General features: G+C 53.4%; 1 protein-coding gene across 1 annotated transcript in view; it reads left to right on the top strand.

Annotated features, from left to right (window-relative positions):
* Window positions 1–17,714, top strand: part of MST1 (macrophage stimulating 1) — a 165,501-nt gene that overhangs the window by 28,736 nt on the left and 119,051 nt on the right. Inside the window, exons 8-9 of the mRNA XM_029599661.1 lie at window positions 1,746–1,914; window positions 9,896–10,026. Coding sequence (XP_029455521.1) covers window positions 1,746–1,914; window positions 9,896–10,026 — 300 coding nt within the window. The remainder of the gene's footprint in view (window positions 1–1,745; window positions 1,915–9,895; window positions 10,027–17,714) is intronic.

The raw sequence follows: 17,714 nt of genomic DNA, 5'->3' as shown, positions 1-17,714 counted from the left end.
GTGAATGAAGTCGTCTGCACAAATTTAGCCGGATAGCACTGAATATCTTGGGCAGGGAAATGACTACAGTACAGAATTGTAACATGCCTTGAGCTCAGATTTGGGAAAAGGTGAGCAATTAAATCTAACATCCAAATCCAATATCATGGTACTTGGCTAAATATTAAAAGCCCATCCTATAATCAATCCAACCCAGCTCCTTTTTTCACCTGGCCAAATGTGTGCATTAAAGGGTGGGGAGACTTTTGATCAGCTGAGATTTAACTGGCAAAATCACAGTTTCAGCCGGGTACATCGTTTGAATATCAGCCTCTTTGTGTATTGTTCAGTATTTAAGAAGTTGCAGTAAAATGTGATAACTTGATATTTTGTGAACATTTTAAACTGCTTCTCTGCAATTCTCCTGAAACCCTAGTGGTAGTCAAGAGTCAGGAAGAAGGGGTCCTGGGCAGGATCAGAATGGGGTCAGGCAGGGTTCAGGGCAGGGCAGGTGTGAAGTGGGGATTTACAGCTCAGGCAGTTGGCAGAGTCCAGCAGATGGGCTGTGTAGCCTGGGCCTGTGGTTCCAAGCACCATTGTGCTAGTGAAGGGCAGGGTGATCGGAGAGTTGGGTGGGATCGTGGAGGCTGAGGGTACAGCATGGGAATGGGGTATCTGGAGTGGGACAAGGTTGCAGGGAGTTATTTGTAAGTGAACTCAAGTGTTTCAGTGAGCTTGACTGTCTATCATATCAGTTCTTAGTAATAGCTAACTCCCAAACCATGAACCCTAGCTTTCCCCTAGTATAAAATGTTTTGTAATTATTTATGAGGGTGAAGATACAGATGAAGTCCTAGTATAACAAGTTACAGATTGTACTGAAAGGATCGGAAGATTAATACGATGGGCAAAAGAAACTAATCTTCAAATGCCATGACTTTTCTTACTAACGGAAATAGAGGCAACCTTAAACCCACAACTGGTTCCAATCACCTTGAAAGTAGCTTAGGAAGGTGAAGCTACTAAATGCGGACCAACCAACTCTTACCGCAGCCCAACCTCTGGCAAACAGAAACCTGGAATTAAGGGTTCAATTCAAGGAGTGGGATAAGAAAAAGGGAAAAACAATAGATCCTTGACTACCTGCAAATCCAAATAAAAAACAAAGAAAATAAAAAAAAATGTAAATGTGTTTTACAAAACCTATAAAAAGAACAGCAACAAATGCATTAGACAATAAATCAACCCATATAGAATGGATCATAGAAAAAAAAAAAGAAAAAGCATCTGTCTCTACTGAAGCTATTCCCGACTACAGGTACAGGAGCAGACTTAACAAATGCTTTGGGAGCCCTAGGAAAGAAGTGTATCCAATCTTTCCACATAGAAAATGGGTTTGGCTATCATAAGATTTGGGTTTTCTCGGGGAAAGCCCCCACTCCCACTGGTGAAGACGAGTTTGAACTATCTGGTTGGATCAGGCTATGGGACTGCTCTGGGTCTTTGAAGTGACTAAGAATGATAGTCTAAGAAGTGACGTGCATTAGGGCTAGCTATGGTGAGTTGTGTTGTGTCTCCCAAGGGAGTCGAAGAGAATTACTGCTAGTGTAGGTTTGTCTCTGATGATGAATGGGGATTTGCCGTCTGATGGAGTTTCTGTTTAAAGCGCCGGTGTCAGCAGGGGAATGGGGGGTGTGTGTGTCCCAAGTGACTTGCAAGAAAGTGCAGCTCTCACCCTGAGTCTGTTTATTCCCCTTCTCTTGAAGCAGATAAACAGCGTCTCCGTCATGTGGAAATCACCAGCAACTGCTTTAAAGAGAAAGGAGAAGGTTATCGGGGGAAGGTGAATGTCACCACCTCGGGGATCCCCTGCCAGCACTGGAATGCACAGACTCCGCACCGCCACCACTTCCTGCCTGACAAGTACCAGTGCAAGTATGTAACAGGCAGGAGGGAATAGAGTACACTGCATGTAAAACAGTTTCACTCCATGTAAAACAGTTTCACTCCATGAAGTTAGCATGGGGCACATTTAAAACTAATCGGAGAAAGTTCTTTTTTACTCAATGCACAATTAAACTCTGGAATTTGTTGCCAGAGGATGTGGTTGGTGCAGTTAATATAGCTGTGTTTAAAAAAGGATTGGATAAGTTCTTGGAGAAGTCCATTACCTGCTATTAAGTTCACTTAGAGAATAGCCACTGCCATTAGCAATGGTTACATGGAATAGACTTAGTTTTTGGGTACTTGCCAGGTTCTTATGGCCTGGATTGGCCACTGTTGGAAACAGGATGCTGGGCTTGATGGACCCTTGGTCTGACCCAGTATGGCATTTTCTTATGTTCTTAAGTCCATTAACTGCTATTAATCAAGTTTACTTAGGGAATAGCCACTGCTATTAATTGCATCAGTAGCATGGGTTCTTCTTAGTGTTTGGGTAATTGCCAGTTCCCTGTACGTACCAGGATCAGTCCAGGACACCTGGGTTGTGACTCCGCACCAGTAGATGGAGACAGACTAAAACTTGTGGGCGGAGCCATATATGCCCCTGTGCCAGTCACAGCCCCTCAGTCTTACTCTGTCTCCAGTAGATGGTGCAGGTCCGGTCACAGCCCTGCCTGCCCTGGTTCTGGTACTCCGTCAGGGTTGGTTCTTTTTGATTTCTTTAGGCCAGTTTAGGCTACGGTGTGTTTTCTGTTTGGGAAATTTTTTCTAAATTGTCACTTAGGTCCCTTTCGCCCTGCCTCCCAGGGGGGTTGTGAGGTTCTGAGGGGACCACCCCCCCCTGGTTGAGGCCGCTGCTAGGGTCGAGGACCCAGCTGGCCTAGTAGCAGCGTCAGGGGTGACACCGGGGAGCCCGGTTCACTCACCCCTGCTGGATTAGGGCTCCAGGACCGTGGACAGCGACAGGCGTTTTTGTTAAAAAAAAAAAAAAAAAAAAAAGGTTTGTTTTTTATTTCTGTGCCGGCTCTCTCTTGCTTCGCGTCGCCGCTCGTGGGGGGGGGGGGGCGCCGCTGACGGGGGGAGGCCGTTTGCTCGATTTTTAAATTTTTTCGTCGCTCCTGTTGCCCCGTTTGCGCGCCTCTTCGCCGGCATGCCTCGCGGCTCGGTCTGCCGGGCCTGTGGCTCGGCGCGCGAGGGCCTGTGCGTTGCTTGTCTTCCGGGCGGAGAGGGGTCGTCCGGGGCGCCTCGGGGGGCTCGTTCGCGACCCGCGCGATCGCCTCCGCGCGGGGGGGGGCGCCGTAGAGAGGCCCCCAGAGCTCTTCCCGCTCAGCGCGGGAGCGGCGGCCATTTTGGCCACGGGCCGCGAAATGGCGCGGGAAACGGCAGGGCCTTCGGCCTTGCCTCCCGCGCTTTCTCCGCAGCGGATCGCGGTCGGAGGGGGCCCCTCGGGGGACCCGGGGTCCCCGGGGAGTCCCGCTGACGATTCTTCGGATTCGGGCTCATTTTCGGAGGACTTTGCGCTTTTGTTGCGCAAAGTCCTGAAATATAAAAAAAGTAAGCGCGGCCGGAGTGAAACTCGCAAGGCTCCACCACAGAAGAAGTCCAAGAAGCCTTCGGGGGTCGCGGAGGGGCCCCAGGGCGCCGTGCGGGGGAAGCGGCCTCCACGTGGCGTCCCACAGGAGGCGGACTCCGATTCCTCCCCTGGGGCGGACACTGATTCCCCTGAGGAGACCCAGAAGGGAGCCGACGAAGTGGGAGCGGACGGCTCCGCTACGTCCGGCGTAGGAAAAGGATCACAGGCGGTGGAGGGAGACGATCCCAAGGTGGTCCGGCTATTCCGTAGGGAGGAACTGCCACGGCCATTCTCCAGGAACTGGGAATAGACGCCCCTCCGGCGGTGGTTCGTCAGGAAGCTAACATGGATCCGGTCCTGTTAGGCCTCACGGGTCCGGCAGTTGCTTTTCCGTTCCATTTTTCTTCAACGGACATCATGTTCCGAGAATGGGATACTCCGGAGTTGGGTTTGAAGGTCAGCAAGGCCATGGACAAGCTTTACCCGCTCCCGGAGGATGCGCTGGACCTTCTCAAGTTTTCCAAGGTGGATGCAGCGGTCTCAGCGGTAACGAAGAGATCTACTATTCCAGTTACGGGAGCGACAGCCCTTCGGGACCTTCAGGACAGGAAGCTGGAAGTACAGCTCAAGAAGATTTTTGAGGTTTCAGCGCTAGGAGTTCGGGCCGCCATGTGTACGAATTTCGCTCTGAGAGCTAGCTTACGCTGGGCTCAGGTCCTCCAAGCCAATGCGGATCTTTCTGCAGACGAGGCAGCGCAAGCGGATAAGTTGGAAGCGGCAATAGCATATGGCGCAGATGCGCTCCACGATCTGCTGCGCACGTCGTCTAGATCCATGGTGGCGGCTGTCTCGGCGCGCCGCCTCCTGTGGCTACGCAACTGGGCGGCGGATGGCTCTTCCAAGGCTCACCTCGGGGCGCTGCCATTCAAAGGTAAGTTACTGTTTGGCAAGGAATTAGATGATTTAATGGCTTCCCTGGGGAAAATAGGGCTTTCAGGTTGCCCGAGGATAGATCCAGGTCGCGGTCTTCGTTTTCAGCCAGGTCCCACTTTCGTGGGCCCAGGAAGTCGCGTCCTCAAAGGTCGTCTGGGCAATCGTACAGGTCTTCCTCCTCCCGTACCCCACAGTGGCAGCAGCAGCAATCCTTTCGTGGGAGGCGCTTTGGTAGACCAGGGGGTGCCCTGGCAATCACGGCGCCCAAGTCTTCACAATGAAAGGCGGTCGGCCCATCTCCCGCCGCAGCCTCAGCACGCCGTTCCCAACGTCGGGGCGCGGTTGCTGTCGTTTTACGAGAGATGGGCCGGGATAACGTCGGACCAGTGGGTCCTCACCATGATAAGACACGGCTACGCGTTAGATTTTGCTCGCATTCCAGTGGACAAGTTCCTTGTGTCACCCTGCAAGGCCCCCGAGAAGAAGGCGGCGGTGCTAGACACCATCCGCCGCTTAGAGGGCTTGGGAGCTATCTCCCCCGTTCCGGTCAGCCAACACGGCAAAGGCCGTTACTCCATTTACTTCATCGTCCCAAAGAAGGACGGCACGTCCCGACCAATTCTGGATCTCAAAGGGGTGAACCGATGCCTTCGCATACCTCGCTTCAAAATGGAGACGATCCGGTCAGTCATCGCCGCGGTCCGGCCCGGCGAGTTCCTGGCCTCCCTGGACCTCACGGAGGCGTATCTTCACATAGGCATTCAGCCGTCGTTCCAACGCTTCCTCAGGTTCTGCATTCTGGGACGGCATTACCAGTTTCGGGCGCTCCCGTTTGGGCTCGCGACGGCCCCCCGTACTTTCACGAAGGTGATGGTCGTGGTGGCGGCGCAGCTGCGCCGAGAAGGTCTCCTGGTCCATCCTTACCTGGACGATTGGTTGATTCGGGCGAAGTCCGAGGATCAGTGTCGGATGGCGGTGGCCAGGGTCCTCCATCTGTTGCAGTCCCTAGGATGGGTGGTCAACTTCAGCAAGAGTCATCTGACACCCACGCAGACTTTGGAATATCTGGGTGCTGTTTTCGACACGAAGCAGGGCAAGGTGTTCCTGTCGCACGAACGGATGTGCAAACTGCAAACTCAGGTACGGCGCTTGTTGTCTCTCCGCCAACCACGGGTCTGCGACTACCTTACGGTCCTAGGGTCTATGGCTTCCACGCTGGCGCTGGTTCCCTGGGCGTTCGCTCATCTGCGACCATTACAGTCATCCTTGCTTTCCCGCTGGAAGCCGGTCTCGGAGGACTTCCATCTACCGCTTCCCCTAGCGGGACACGCGAGGTCCAGCCTGCTCTGGTGGCTGGACCCCAATCATCTGTCCGCCGGAATCTCTCTCCTGGTGCCCAATTGGACAGTGGTGACCACGGATGCCAGCCTCTCCGGTTGGGGAGCGGTCTGCCTAGGGAGCTCGGTTCAAGGCCTATGGTCAGTGTCGCAAGCCCAGTGGTCTATCAATCGCCTAGAGACCAGAGCGGTCCGTCTGGCCCTGCAGGCCTTCCTACCGTTGCTGCGGGGACAGGCAGTCCGAGTGTTGTCGGACAATGCGACCACCGTGGCAGACATCAACCGTCAGGGCGGGACACGGAGCCCCCAGGTGGCGGAGGAAGCTCAGCGCTTGATGGCCTGGTCGGAGCTACATCTCAGCAACCTCGCAGCGTCTCACATTGCGGGAGTCGACAACGTGCAGGCGGACTATCTCAGCCGTCATCGCCTGGATCCCGGAGAGTGGGAGCTGGGGGACGAAGCGTTTCTTCTCATTTGCGAAACGTGGGGTGTGCCCCACATGGATCTGATGGCCACGTGGCACAACGCGAAGGCCCCGCGATTTTACAGTCGACGTTGAGAGCGGGGGGCAGAAGGCGTCGATGCGTTGGTGCTTCCCTGGCCGACGGATGTGCTGCTCTACGTGTTTCCCCCGTGGCCGATGATCGGCAAGATTCTACGGCGCATAGAGTTGCACCCGGCCAATGTGATCTTGGTGGCACCGGAGTGGCCGCGCCGGCCGTGGTTCGCAGACCTCGTACAGCTGGCAGTAGCGGCACCCCTTCGGCTCCAGGGAATGGCGGCCCTGCTCCATCAGGGCCCCGTCTGTTTGGAGGATGCGGATCACTTCTGTCTCGCGGCATGGCTTTTGAGAGGAATCGGCTGAAGAGAAAAGGTTATTCAGATGCGGTGGTGGCCGCGCTACTGCGTTCCAGGAAGCAGTCGACATCTCTGGCTTATGTCCGTGTCTGGGTGGTCTTTGAGGACTGGTGCGTGCAGTGTGGGGTGGACCCCACTTCGGCTTCCGTCTCCGACATTCTGGCATTCCTCCAGGCAGGTCTGGCCAAAGGTCTGGCGTGCAGTTCCCTACGGGTCCAAGTGGCGGCGCTTGGGTGTTTGCGAGGTAAGGTCCGTGGTACGTCCCTGGCGCTTCACCCGGATATTTCTCGTTTCCTTCGGGGTGCTAAGCACCTTCGCCCCCCGTTATGTCTTCCTTGTCCGGCTTGGAACCTCAATTGGGTTCTCTCCGCTCTATGCGCGGCGCCGTTTGAGCCCTTGAAACGCGCAACTCTTAAGGATCTCACTTTAAAAACGGCATTTTTGGTGGCGATTGCCTCGGCAAGGCATGTTTCCGAGTTACAGGCCCTGTCCTGTAGGGAACCTTTCTTGCGTATTTCTGAATCTGGGGTTTCCTTGCGGACGGTTCCTTCCTTTCTACCGAAAGTGGTCTCGTCTTTTCACGTGAATCAATCGGTGGAGTTGCCCGCGTTTGCGTGCGGAGAGTCCTCTGCTCCAGAAGCGAGGGAGTTACGGAGGCTTGACGTGCGTAGATCCCTTCTCCGATATCTGGAGGTCACTAATCCGTTTCGGGTCACAGATCATCTGTTTGTCCTGTTCTCTGGGCCAAAGAAAGGAGCCGCAGCGTCACGCACAACGATCGCCCGTTGGCTCAAGGAGGCCATTGGTTCGGCGTACTTGGTGCGAGGTAAACCTCTTCCCGTGGGGCTGCGGGCTCACTCGACTCGATCTCATGCAGCGTCTTGGGCGGAAGCTTCGCAGGTGTCGCCTCAAGAGATTTGTAGGGCGGCCACCTGGAAGTCGTGGCATACCTTTATCCGGCATTACCGGTTGGATGTCCGGGCTACCGATTCCGGGGGATTTGGAGAGAGGGTACTCCGAGCGGGACTCTCTGCTTCCCACCCTCAGTAGGTTGCTCTGGTACATCCCAGGTGTCCTGGACTGATCCTGGTACGTACAGGGAAAGGAAAATTAGTTTCTTACCTGATAATTTTCGTTCCTGTAGTACCAAGGATCAGTCCAGGATCCCGCCCGCAGTGCTGCGCTGAAGTAATGGAGAGTCCGCTCTGTGTTCTGAATTGCTCTGTTCCGCTTGTTAGCTCTCTCGGTTGGAGAGTCCGGTTCCAGGAGGGGTGTTTTCTTTCCCCGTTTTTAGTAGCGGTTTATAGCTAGTTTTGTTTACTTCTCTGGTTGTGTTCTACTTTGACATTACGTATGACTGAGGGGCTGTGACTGGCACAGGGGCTTATATATGGCTCCGCCCACAAGTTTTAGTCTGTCTCCATCTACTGGTGCGGAGTCACAACCCAGGTGTCCTGGACTGATCCTTGGTACTACAGGAACGAAAATTATCAGGTAAGAAACTAATTTTCCTGTTCTTGTGGCCTGGTTTTGGCCTCTGTTGGAAACAGGATGCTGGGCTTGATGGACCCTTGGTCTGACCCAGCATGGCAATTTCTTATGTTCTTATGTTCTTAGGCCGATGCGGATCCTAGCACACAGGTTAATAAGTGCTTAGACGCATGTTCTGGACGTGTGTCCATAAGGGGATCAGTGCATCCAAAACGGGCGGCCAAACTCGCACTTAGCTAATAGTGCTCATCACACGTAAATTCCATGTAGATGAGGCTATTAGCTATTACCCTGCACTGCAAAAAATCCCTGTGCACCCAAGGCACACTTTTTAATCCATCAAATTTTATGCCTGCCTGGATCAGGCATAAAATCTTCCAGTGCATCAAGGGCTCAACTTAAAAACAAAAGAACTGTTTTTCTGTAGTTCCTCCTAATTGGTATTGTTGCGATACTAAGTAGGAAGAACCACAGAAAGCAGCACCATGCAAAAAACAGTCTTGACAAACACAAAATTTTGGGGGCGCACAATATACACCCACAATATACATGCTCAGGGCCATGCATATTGTGCATGCATATTGTGCCAGTAAATTAGCTGCTGCAGGATATAACGGACGCTCATAAACTGAGATTCCGTTTTGGCAACCTGCACACACAGGGCACTTAATATTAATTTATTCACTGCTTCACTTATTGCCGATTGGTCCTTTTCACTAATAAGTGTCAGCAAAAAGACCAATCCCGTTTCAGAAGGCTGCCCTGAAAGTGGATTGGTCCTTTCGCTGACCCATATCAGCACAAGGACCAATCCGGAACAGCCTTGCTGGGGGCTGGCACGGAGCTTTGGTCAAGCAGTTGTGGACACACAGCCACTTCTTCCGGGCTCCCGATGCAGAGCAAATTATCCATTGCGCATCCCTTTTAGCATGGCAGCTCATTTGTGTATTTCATCGAGCGCCAAGGAGAGGCGGATGTGCGTGCGTGCAAAAAACATGCATCGACTTTGGACGCACGTTTTTATGTGCATGATATTGCATCGGCCTGTTTGTGTATAAATGTGGAAAGTATCAGTGCAAGTGCATGCATGCCAGGCAAATGAAGTAGAAGGCATGGTGCACATTTCATGTCTGTCTGTGTAAAATTAAGACCCAAAAGGAGGAAGATAATGATACTGACTGTGGCATTTGTAGTGTTATGTGGGTGAGGTAGCTAGAACTGCTTGGGATGAATAGTACAGATAGGATGCTGGAACTAGTTGGGGTCAGTTGTAGTGGTGTGCTTGGGAGTTGGGACTGGGCGTGATAGTTTGTGCAGAGGGTGGAGTTTTGGACTGACTAGTGAGGTGTGTAAGGAAGGTCTGTGATTGAATGTGATTTATTTGTCAGTTGCCTGATGCCAGGCTTTAGGCGACTTACCAATGATACGTGCATGAGGTGGGAGGGGTGAGATCATGATGAGTATAATTGGTGAATTGTCCATCTCTGAAAAGGGGACTGATTGTATAGAATTGGAGGAGGATGTGAAACGTTTTGTGGTGCAGTGGTAGGATGCTGGGATTGGCTATATTGAGTTGTGCTGTGCGGGAGGCTGGGATTGATTGTGATGATATGTATTGTACTGAGGAGATGACTGTGGTGAACTGTGAGATTGTGCAGGGGATTGGGATTAGCTATGGTGAGTTGTAGTTTTGTGAAGAGCATTGGGGATCGCTATGCTGAGTTGTGAGGTCATGCCGGACATTGGGGCTGGCTGTGATGAGTTGTGTTGTGTCTCTCAGGGGATTGGAAGAGAATTACTGCCGGAATCCAGATGGCTCAGAAGCTCCCTGGTGTTTCACGACTCTCCCGGGAATGCGCGTGGCTTTCTGTTTCCAAATTAAACGCTGCAATGATGATGTGGCAACAGCAGGTAAGTCATGATGCTTTTTCCCTGCCTACTATCCTTTTCTGAGAGAGGATCTGTACCATCAACAAGAGGCCCCATACTAGTATAGCACAAGTAACAACAGAAATACCAAACTTAGACATGCCATTAGAAATTCAATGACTTGTTATATTACACAATGGGCCAGGCCCGCTTCAACAATTCTACTCATCCCTGAAATGGGAAGAAATGTCCACCTCAATTCTGCATATTTCCTGTTAAAGGGTCCTAGCTTTAGCATATGCAATTCAGAAAAATTGGGCAAGATCCGCACTCCAAGATATTTGAATTCACAATTTGAAACTTTAAAACTTAATAGCATATACTGTAGCAATTTTCAAAAGCCTTTCAAAAATTGCTACAATATATGCTATTGAATTGTCAATCGGTTTTACCTGCTTTAAGTGCAGTTAAAATGGGCTTTTGAAAATTGCTAAAATAGTATGTTGCGTTTACATTTTCCTTTGAAAATAACCCTGAATGAGTTTAGGCCCTGTAGGGACAAGAAATACCTCCCATACAAAAAGGAAGTAGAACTGTGGAGTGGGGGGGGGGGGGTGTTGGGGCCAGGAATGAACTCTCTCACACTCATTTATGCGAACACATTCGCAAATAACATAAACCCAGAGAAATTCAAACAACTAAAGAATAAGAGATAACAACGGAACCCTTGGTTCAACACCCTACTAAGAAACATGAAATCTGACCTCAGGAAACTTGAAAAAGAATGGCAAAAAGACAAACGTCCCATCACACAGCAGAGATACCGCACACAACTAGCCTCCCACCCCATGATTCCTCCAGTGTTCTTCATCTCCCTCCAGTGGTCCTACAGCTCCCAAGTCTCACCCCCAATCCACAGTGGTCCTTGAGACTCCCATTCCCCTTCCAGTCACTAATTCCCCCTTCCTGGAAATGTATCCTCTCCCTCTTTGGCCAGTAAGTCACAGGCTTACTCTTTCAGCTGGAATCAGCCGGCTGTCCTCTGCCTTGGGAATGGCAGCAGACTGGCAAGCATCACCCACTCTCCCCCTCTTCCTTAGACAGGGTGGAGGAGTGAATTCTGCTCTTTATCTCATCAGGGGAGGAAATAAGGGAGCAACACCAAGTGCTCTCCTCACTCACTTTCTTCCTCTTCCTCCCCCCACCACACACCCTTCCTCCCCTTGCTAATTGCCTTACTCACAGACTAACCCCACTCTTATCTCACTCATACCACACAATCTCTCTGATCCTTCCATTCACATCTCACGCACTCTTTTGCCCCCTCCCCCACATCCCCTGCACTCCCTTCCATCTGATCTCCTCACTCTTGCCCTTCCTCCACCCTCATTTTGCTTTCCTCTGATCCCTTCATTCACTCTTCTCCCTCCCTACCATCACCTCACTCACTTTCTTGCCACTTTCTCCTCCCTTAGTGTGGTCACCAGTGTCAAAGGTGGAAGAGCCCCGGAAGCCAGCATAATAAGCAGCAACCTGGTCAAGAAGATGACACACCTCCACTGACAGGCATTCAATTTGTGTCTCTTTGACCTTGGCCATTATCCTTCAAGGCCTCCTCAATTGCTCCAGGAAATTGCACAGCAATCAAGGCCATATGGCTGCCCCATCTTTGGGGCCTGGGGGGGCCAGAAAGATCTGTGCCACCTCTGGCTCTGCTCTGTTTCTGCAGGTGAACGGAAGCGATTTATACCACCAGCTCTCCTCCGTTTCTGTGGGGAAACCAGAACTGGTTTACCCCCTTTGGCTCTACTCCACTTCTTTGGGTCCCAGAAAAAAAGATGGCAGAATGCTATTCCCTGTACGTACCAGGATCAGTCCAGGACACCTGGGTTGTGACTCCGCACCAGTAGATGGAGACAGATTAAAACTTGTGGGCGGAGCCTTATATGCCCCTGTGCCAGTCACAGCCCCTCGGTCTTACTCTGTCTCCAGTAGATGGTGCAGATGCTGTCACAGCCCCTGCCTGGCATGATTCTGTTAGTCGGTCAGGTTCGGTTATTTTTTAGGTAACTTGGTGTTTTTGAGGTAAGCTTCGGTGAGCTTCTCCAAGTAGGTGTTTTCTTTTAGTGATTATAGCTGTCTGCCCTGCCTCCCAGGGGGGTTGAGAGGTCCTGAGGGGACTACCCCCCCCCTGGTTGAGGCCGCTGCTAGGGTCGAGGACCCGGCTTACCTAGTAGCAGCGTCAGGGGTGACACCGGGGAGCCCGGTTCACTCACCCCTGCAGGACAAGGGCTCCAGAACCAAGGACAGCTGCAAACTGTGTAAAAAAAAAAAAAAAGGGGGGGTTTTTTTGTTTTCGTTGTGCCGGCTCTCCGTTTACTCGCGTCTCAATCTCCGCTCCGTTTTTAGGGGGGGGGGCGCCGGTAGCAGAAGGGAGGTCGCCGGTTTTGAATTTTTAATTTCTTTGAAGTTTCGCTGCGTTTCCCGCCCATTTTTCGCCGCGATTGCCGGCATGCCTGCGGCTCGGCTTGCCCACGAAAGAAGGAGTGTCCGGATCGCCTCGGGGGGCCCGGCCCTGAACCGCGCGATCGCCGCCGCGCGGGGGGGGCGCGGCTGGTAGGCCCAAGATTTTCTTCCCGCGCTGGGCGAGTGCGGCGGCCATTTTAGATTACAGCAGCGAATTTGCTCGGTTCTCGGCAGGGGATACAGCTCCGCCCCCCGCGTTTTCTCCGCTGCGGGGTCCGGCGGGGGGGGTCCCCCACGGAGGGGCCTCGATATCCGGTGGCTACCGCGGATGTTTTCTGCAGATTCGGGTTCCTTTTTCATCTGTTGTTGCGCAGGGTTTAAATATCAGCATAGTAAGCGCAGCCGGAGGGGCGTCGCGGGGGGGGGGGGGGGGGCACCCGCTGGTCTGCTCCAAAGAAAAAGAACACTATGGGTGTTGCGGAGGGCTCTTGGGAGCCCTCGCGGTGGAAGCTTCCGCCGCGTGGCGTACTTCAGGTGTCTGAGAAGGAATCTTCATCGGCAGTTGACTCAGAGTCTCCAGAGGAGCCCCTGATGGGGCCCGAGGAGGCGGCTGCGGATGGTCCCGTCCAGCCCAGCGCGGGCAAAGGGACACTAGCCGTGGAGGGGGAGGACCCCAAGGTGGTGCGGCTCTTTCGCAGGGAAGCACTGTCCCCGCTGCTTCCGGCAATTCTCAGGAACTGGCAATAGAGGCTCCGCCAGTGGTGGCCCATCCAGAGGCAAACATGGATCCGGTGCTCTTAGGTCTTGCGGGCCCAGCAGTAGCATTTCCTTTTTAACTTTCTTCGACAGATATCCGGTTCAGTGAATGGGATACGCCGAAGTTACGCTTGCAGGTCAGTATGGCCATGGACAAGCTTACCCGCTACCCGAGGATGCGCTGGAACTCCTTCGACTGCCGCAGGGGGATGTCGCAGTCTCTGCGATGACGCAGAGGTCGACCATTCCGGTTACGGGAGCCACGGCTCTCCGGGATCTACAGGATAGGAAACTGGAAGTGCAACTCCAGAAGATTTTGGAAGTGTCTGCCCTGGGTGTGCGGGCTGCCCGACTTCGCTATCCGAGTGAGTCTGCGCTGGGCAATGGGCCCAAGTTTTTCAGGTGAACGCAGGTCTGTCGGCGGCAAAGGCATCACAGGCAGATAGGTGGAGGCAGCAATTGCGTATGGGGCAGTTGCTCTCCACGGTTTGCCGCGTTCATCCGCTAGGTCCAGAATGGCGGCTGTATCTGCGCGTTGCCTGCTGTGGCTGCGCAACTGGGCTGCAGATGGTTCGTCCAAACCGGCTGCCTGGGGGCAGATTCAGGGCGCGCTCCCTCCTCTCGGCATGCCGTTTCCGAGGACCCAGGATTTCGCGTCCTCAATGGTCTACCGGTCCTTATAGGTCAGCTTCCTCCCGGATCCCTCAATGGCAGCAACCGGTCCTTATTGGTCAGCTTCCTCCCGGATCCCTCAATGGCAGCAGTCTTTTCGGGATACACGCTTTGGTAGATAGGGAGGAGCCCAAGTCTTCACACTGTTACGCGGCCGGCCCATCCCTCACCTCAGCCCCAGTACGTCGTTTCCAATGTAGGGGCGCGGTTGACCTTGCTGGTCAAGGAGTGGACCAGGATAACGTCGGGCCAGTGGGTCCTCAACGTGTTAAAGCTCGGCTACGCATTAGATTTTGGTCGTTTCCCAGCAGTCAAGTTCCTGGTCTCGCCGTGCAAGGCTCCCGCAAAGAAAGCAGCAGTGCTAGACACCATCCGGCGCTTGGAAAAGTTGGGAGCCATTTCCCCCGTTCCGATCTGTCAGCACGGCAAAGGGCGTTATTCCAATTACTTCATTGTTCCAAAGAAAGTTGGCTCTTCAAGCCCTATCCTAGATTTAAAAGGGGTGAACGGAGGCCTGTGTGGGCCTGACTTCAAAATGGAAACTATTTGGTCGGTGACCGTCTCTGTGCGTACAGGAGAATTCCTGGCCTCACTAGATCTCACAGAGGCGTACCTTCGCGTAGGAATTCAACTGTCGTTTTTAGCGATCCCTACGGTTCTGACGTCCTAGGGCGGCATTATCGATTCAGGGCTCTCCCGTGTGGGTTCACAACGGCGCCTCATACGTTCATGACGGTGATGGTCGTGGCGGCGGCGCAGCTACGCCGGGAGGGTTTTCTGGTTCATCCTTACCTGGACGATTGGTTGATTCGGGCGAAGTCCGAGGATCAGTGTCGGTTGGCGGTGGCCAGGGGCCTACACCTCTTGCAGTCTCTAGGCTGGGTAGTCAATTGCAACAAGGGTCAAGTGGTACCCACGCAGACCTTGGAATACCTTCGACGACACGGTGCTGCGTGTTCCTGTCGCAGGAACGAAGGTGCACACTGCAGTCTCAAGTGAGGCGTTTGCTGTCGCTACACCTACCACGGGTCGGCGATTACCTGATGGTCCTGGGTACTATGGCCTCCACTCTCGCGTTGGGCTCCTGGGCGTTCACTCATCTACAGCCATTGCAGTCGTCCTTCCTATCCCGCTGGAAGCCGTTTTCGGGGGAATTCTACCGTCCACTTCCACTTGTAGGCCGGGCGAGATCCAGCCTGGTGGCTCGATTCCAGTCATCTGACCTCTGGAGTGTCCCTCCTAGTGCTCAACTGGACAGTGGTGACCATGGACGCAAGTCTCTCCGGATACGGAGCGATCTGTCTAGGTAAGTCCGTTCAAGGCCTATGGTCAGCGTCTCAAGCCCGAGGGGCTATCAACCGACGGGAGACCAGAGCGGTCCGTTGGGCGCTGCACTCGTTCCTGCCTCTGCTGAGGGGACGAGCGGTCCGTGTTTTGTCGGACAACGCATCCACAGTGGCCTACATCGATCGCCAAGGAGGGACGGGAAGCCCACATCCATAGCCAAGGAGGGACGAGAAGCCCACAGGTAGCAGAGGAGGCGCGGCTCTTGCTGGCTTGGTCGGAACTAAATCTCGACAACGTCGCAGCCTCTCCCATCGCATGGGGTCGACGACGTCCAGGCAGTTTTTCTCAGCCGTCATCGTCGAGTTCCCGGGGACTGGGAGCTGGCGGACTGGGCGGTTCGCCTCATCGGCAAGACGTGGGGTATCCCCACATGGACTGGATGGCCAGTGGCGAATTGGCTCCGAGAAAGGGGAGCAGGAGGAGTCGACGTTTTTGGTGCTTCCCTGGCCGACGGATGTCCGGCTGTACGTTTTCCTCCGGGGCCAATGTTTCGGCAACATTCTGCGCCGCATAGAATTGCATCCATTCAACGTGATCAGGGTGGCTCCGGATTGGCCTCGCCGTCCGTGGTTCGCGGACCTCATTCAGTTGGTCGGGGACGGCTACTGGGCGTCCCATGCGTCTCCAGGGGTTCGCGGGGCTCCTCAGTCAGGGCCCCGTCTGGTTGGCGGACGCGGTTCCCTTCTGTCTCGCGGCATGGCATTTTGAGAGGCCTCGGCTACAGGGGACATGTTACTCTGACGCGGTGGTGGCTATGCTGCTGAGGTCCGGGAAGCAGCCTACGTTCTTGGCATACGTCCGGGTCTCGGTAGTCTTTGAGGAATGGTGCGTGCAGCGGAGTGTGGTATCTGATCTTCTGGTTTTCTCCAGGCTGGTCTGGCCAAAAGCTTGGCATGCAGTTCCCTGCGGGTCCAAGTGGCGGCGCTTGGTTGCTGGCGGGTCCTGATGTCTCCCGTTTTCTAAGGGGGCTAAGCATTTCCGTCCTCCATTGCTTTTCCCCTGCCCGTCCTGGAATCTTAATTGGGTTCTTTCCACCTTGTGCACGGCACCGTTTGCCCCTTGAAGCGGATGAATCTTAAGGATTTCACATTGTAGACTGTATTCTTGGTGGCGCTTGGCTCGGTGCGGCACTTCTCCGAGTTGCAGGCTCTCTCCGGTAGGGTCCCTTTTTGCGTATTTCCGCTTCGGGAGTATCCTGGCGGTCGACCCCTTCCTCTCTACCTACGGTCTTTTTTCTTTTGAATCAGTCAGTTGAACTGTCCGCTCTGCGGCCGGGAGCTCCTTTGATCCTCTAGCGAGCGACTTCATGAGGCTTGCTGAGCGAAGATCCCTTCTACGCTACCTGGAGGTCACGACTTCCTTTCGGATAGCAGATCATTTGTTTCCTTTCGGGTCCAAGGAACGGGAGCCACAGCATCCCACACGACGATTGCCTGTTTGGCTAAAAGAAACCATTGGGTTGGCATACCTCGTGTGGGGAAAACCGGTTCCTGGGGGGCCTCCTCAGGGCTCGCTCGACGCAGTCCCAAGCGGTGTCTTGGGCGGAGTCTTTGCAGGTATCGCCTCCGGAGTTTGCAGAGCGGCTACCTGGAAGTCGTTCCATACCTTCATTAGACATTACCGGTTGGAGGTTCCAGCTACTGTTTCCGGGGGTTTTGGAGAGTAGGTACTCCGAGCGGGACTCTCTGCTTCCCACCCTCGGTAATTTAGCTCTGGTACATCCCAGGTGTCCTGGACTGATCCTGGTACGTACAGGGAAAGGAAAATTAGTTTCTTACCTGATAATTTTCGTTCCTGTAGTACCAAGGATCAGTCCAGGATCCCGCCCGCAGCACTGCGTAGTAGTAACGGAGAGTCCGCTCAGTGTTTTCTTAGCTACCCTGGTCGCTTGTTTGCGCTCTGCTGGTTGCGGAGTCCAGTTTCGGAAGGGGTTTGCGTTATGTTCGGTTTCCTTAAAGGTAGTTGTTAGCTAGTTCTAGTGGCGTTTCTACTTTGACATTATGTAAGACTGAGGGGCTGTGACTGGCACAGGGGCATATAAGGCTCCGCCCACAAGTTTTAATCTGTCTCCATCTACTGGTGCGGAGTCACAACCCAGGTGTCCTGGACTGATCCTTGGTACTACAGGAACGAAAATTATCAGGTAAGAAACTAATTTTCCTTTCTGGGCTGTTCCACCAGAAATTAAGCCATGAGCAACCGACACAAAAGGGGTTGAATTAGTGTAAGTTTGAAACTTGTGAACTGTAGTGCCACTCATCAAGGCAGGGTTGAAGTTTCAAATTTGTACTAATTCAAACCATTTTTGTGTCTCTTCTTTGCTCTGCAGTTTCTCTTCTGTAACACCTTTTCCTCTCCTGTTTCCTGTACAACGGGAGGGTAGGGGTAAATTAGAGAGCAGAATGGCTATTATCTGCTTTGTCCTTTCCAGTTCAACCCTCCTCTCCTCTTCGCTGCAGGCTGCCTGAAGGGAAGGGGCTGGACAGAGC

The sequence above is a fragment of the Rhinatrema bivittatum genome, chromosome 4 (assembly GCF_901001135.1).
Source record: "Rhinatrema bivittatum chromosome 4, aRhiBiv1.1, whole genome shotgun sequence".
NCBI classification, from domain to species: Eukaryota; Metazoa; Chordata; class Amphibia; order Gymnophiona; family Rhinatrematidae; genus Rhinatrema; species Rhinatrema bivittatum.
The sequence above is the reverse complement of the archived record's forward strand: the minus strand, read 5'-3'. Positions and strand labels throughout refer to the sequence as shown.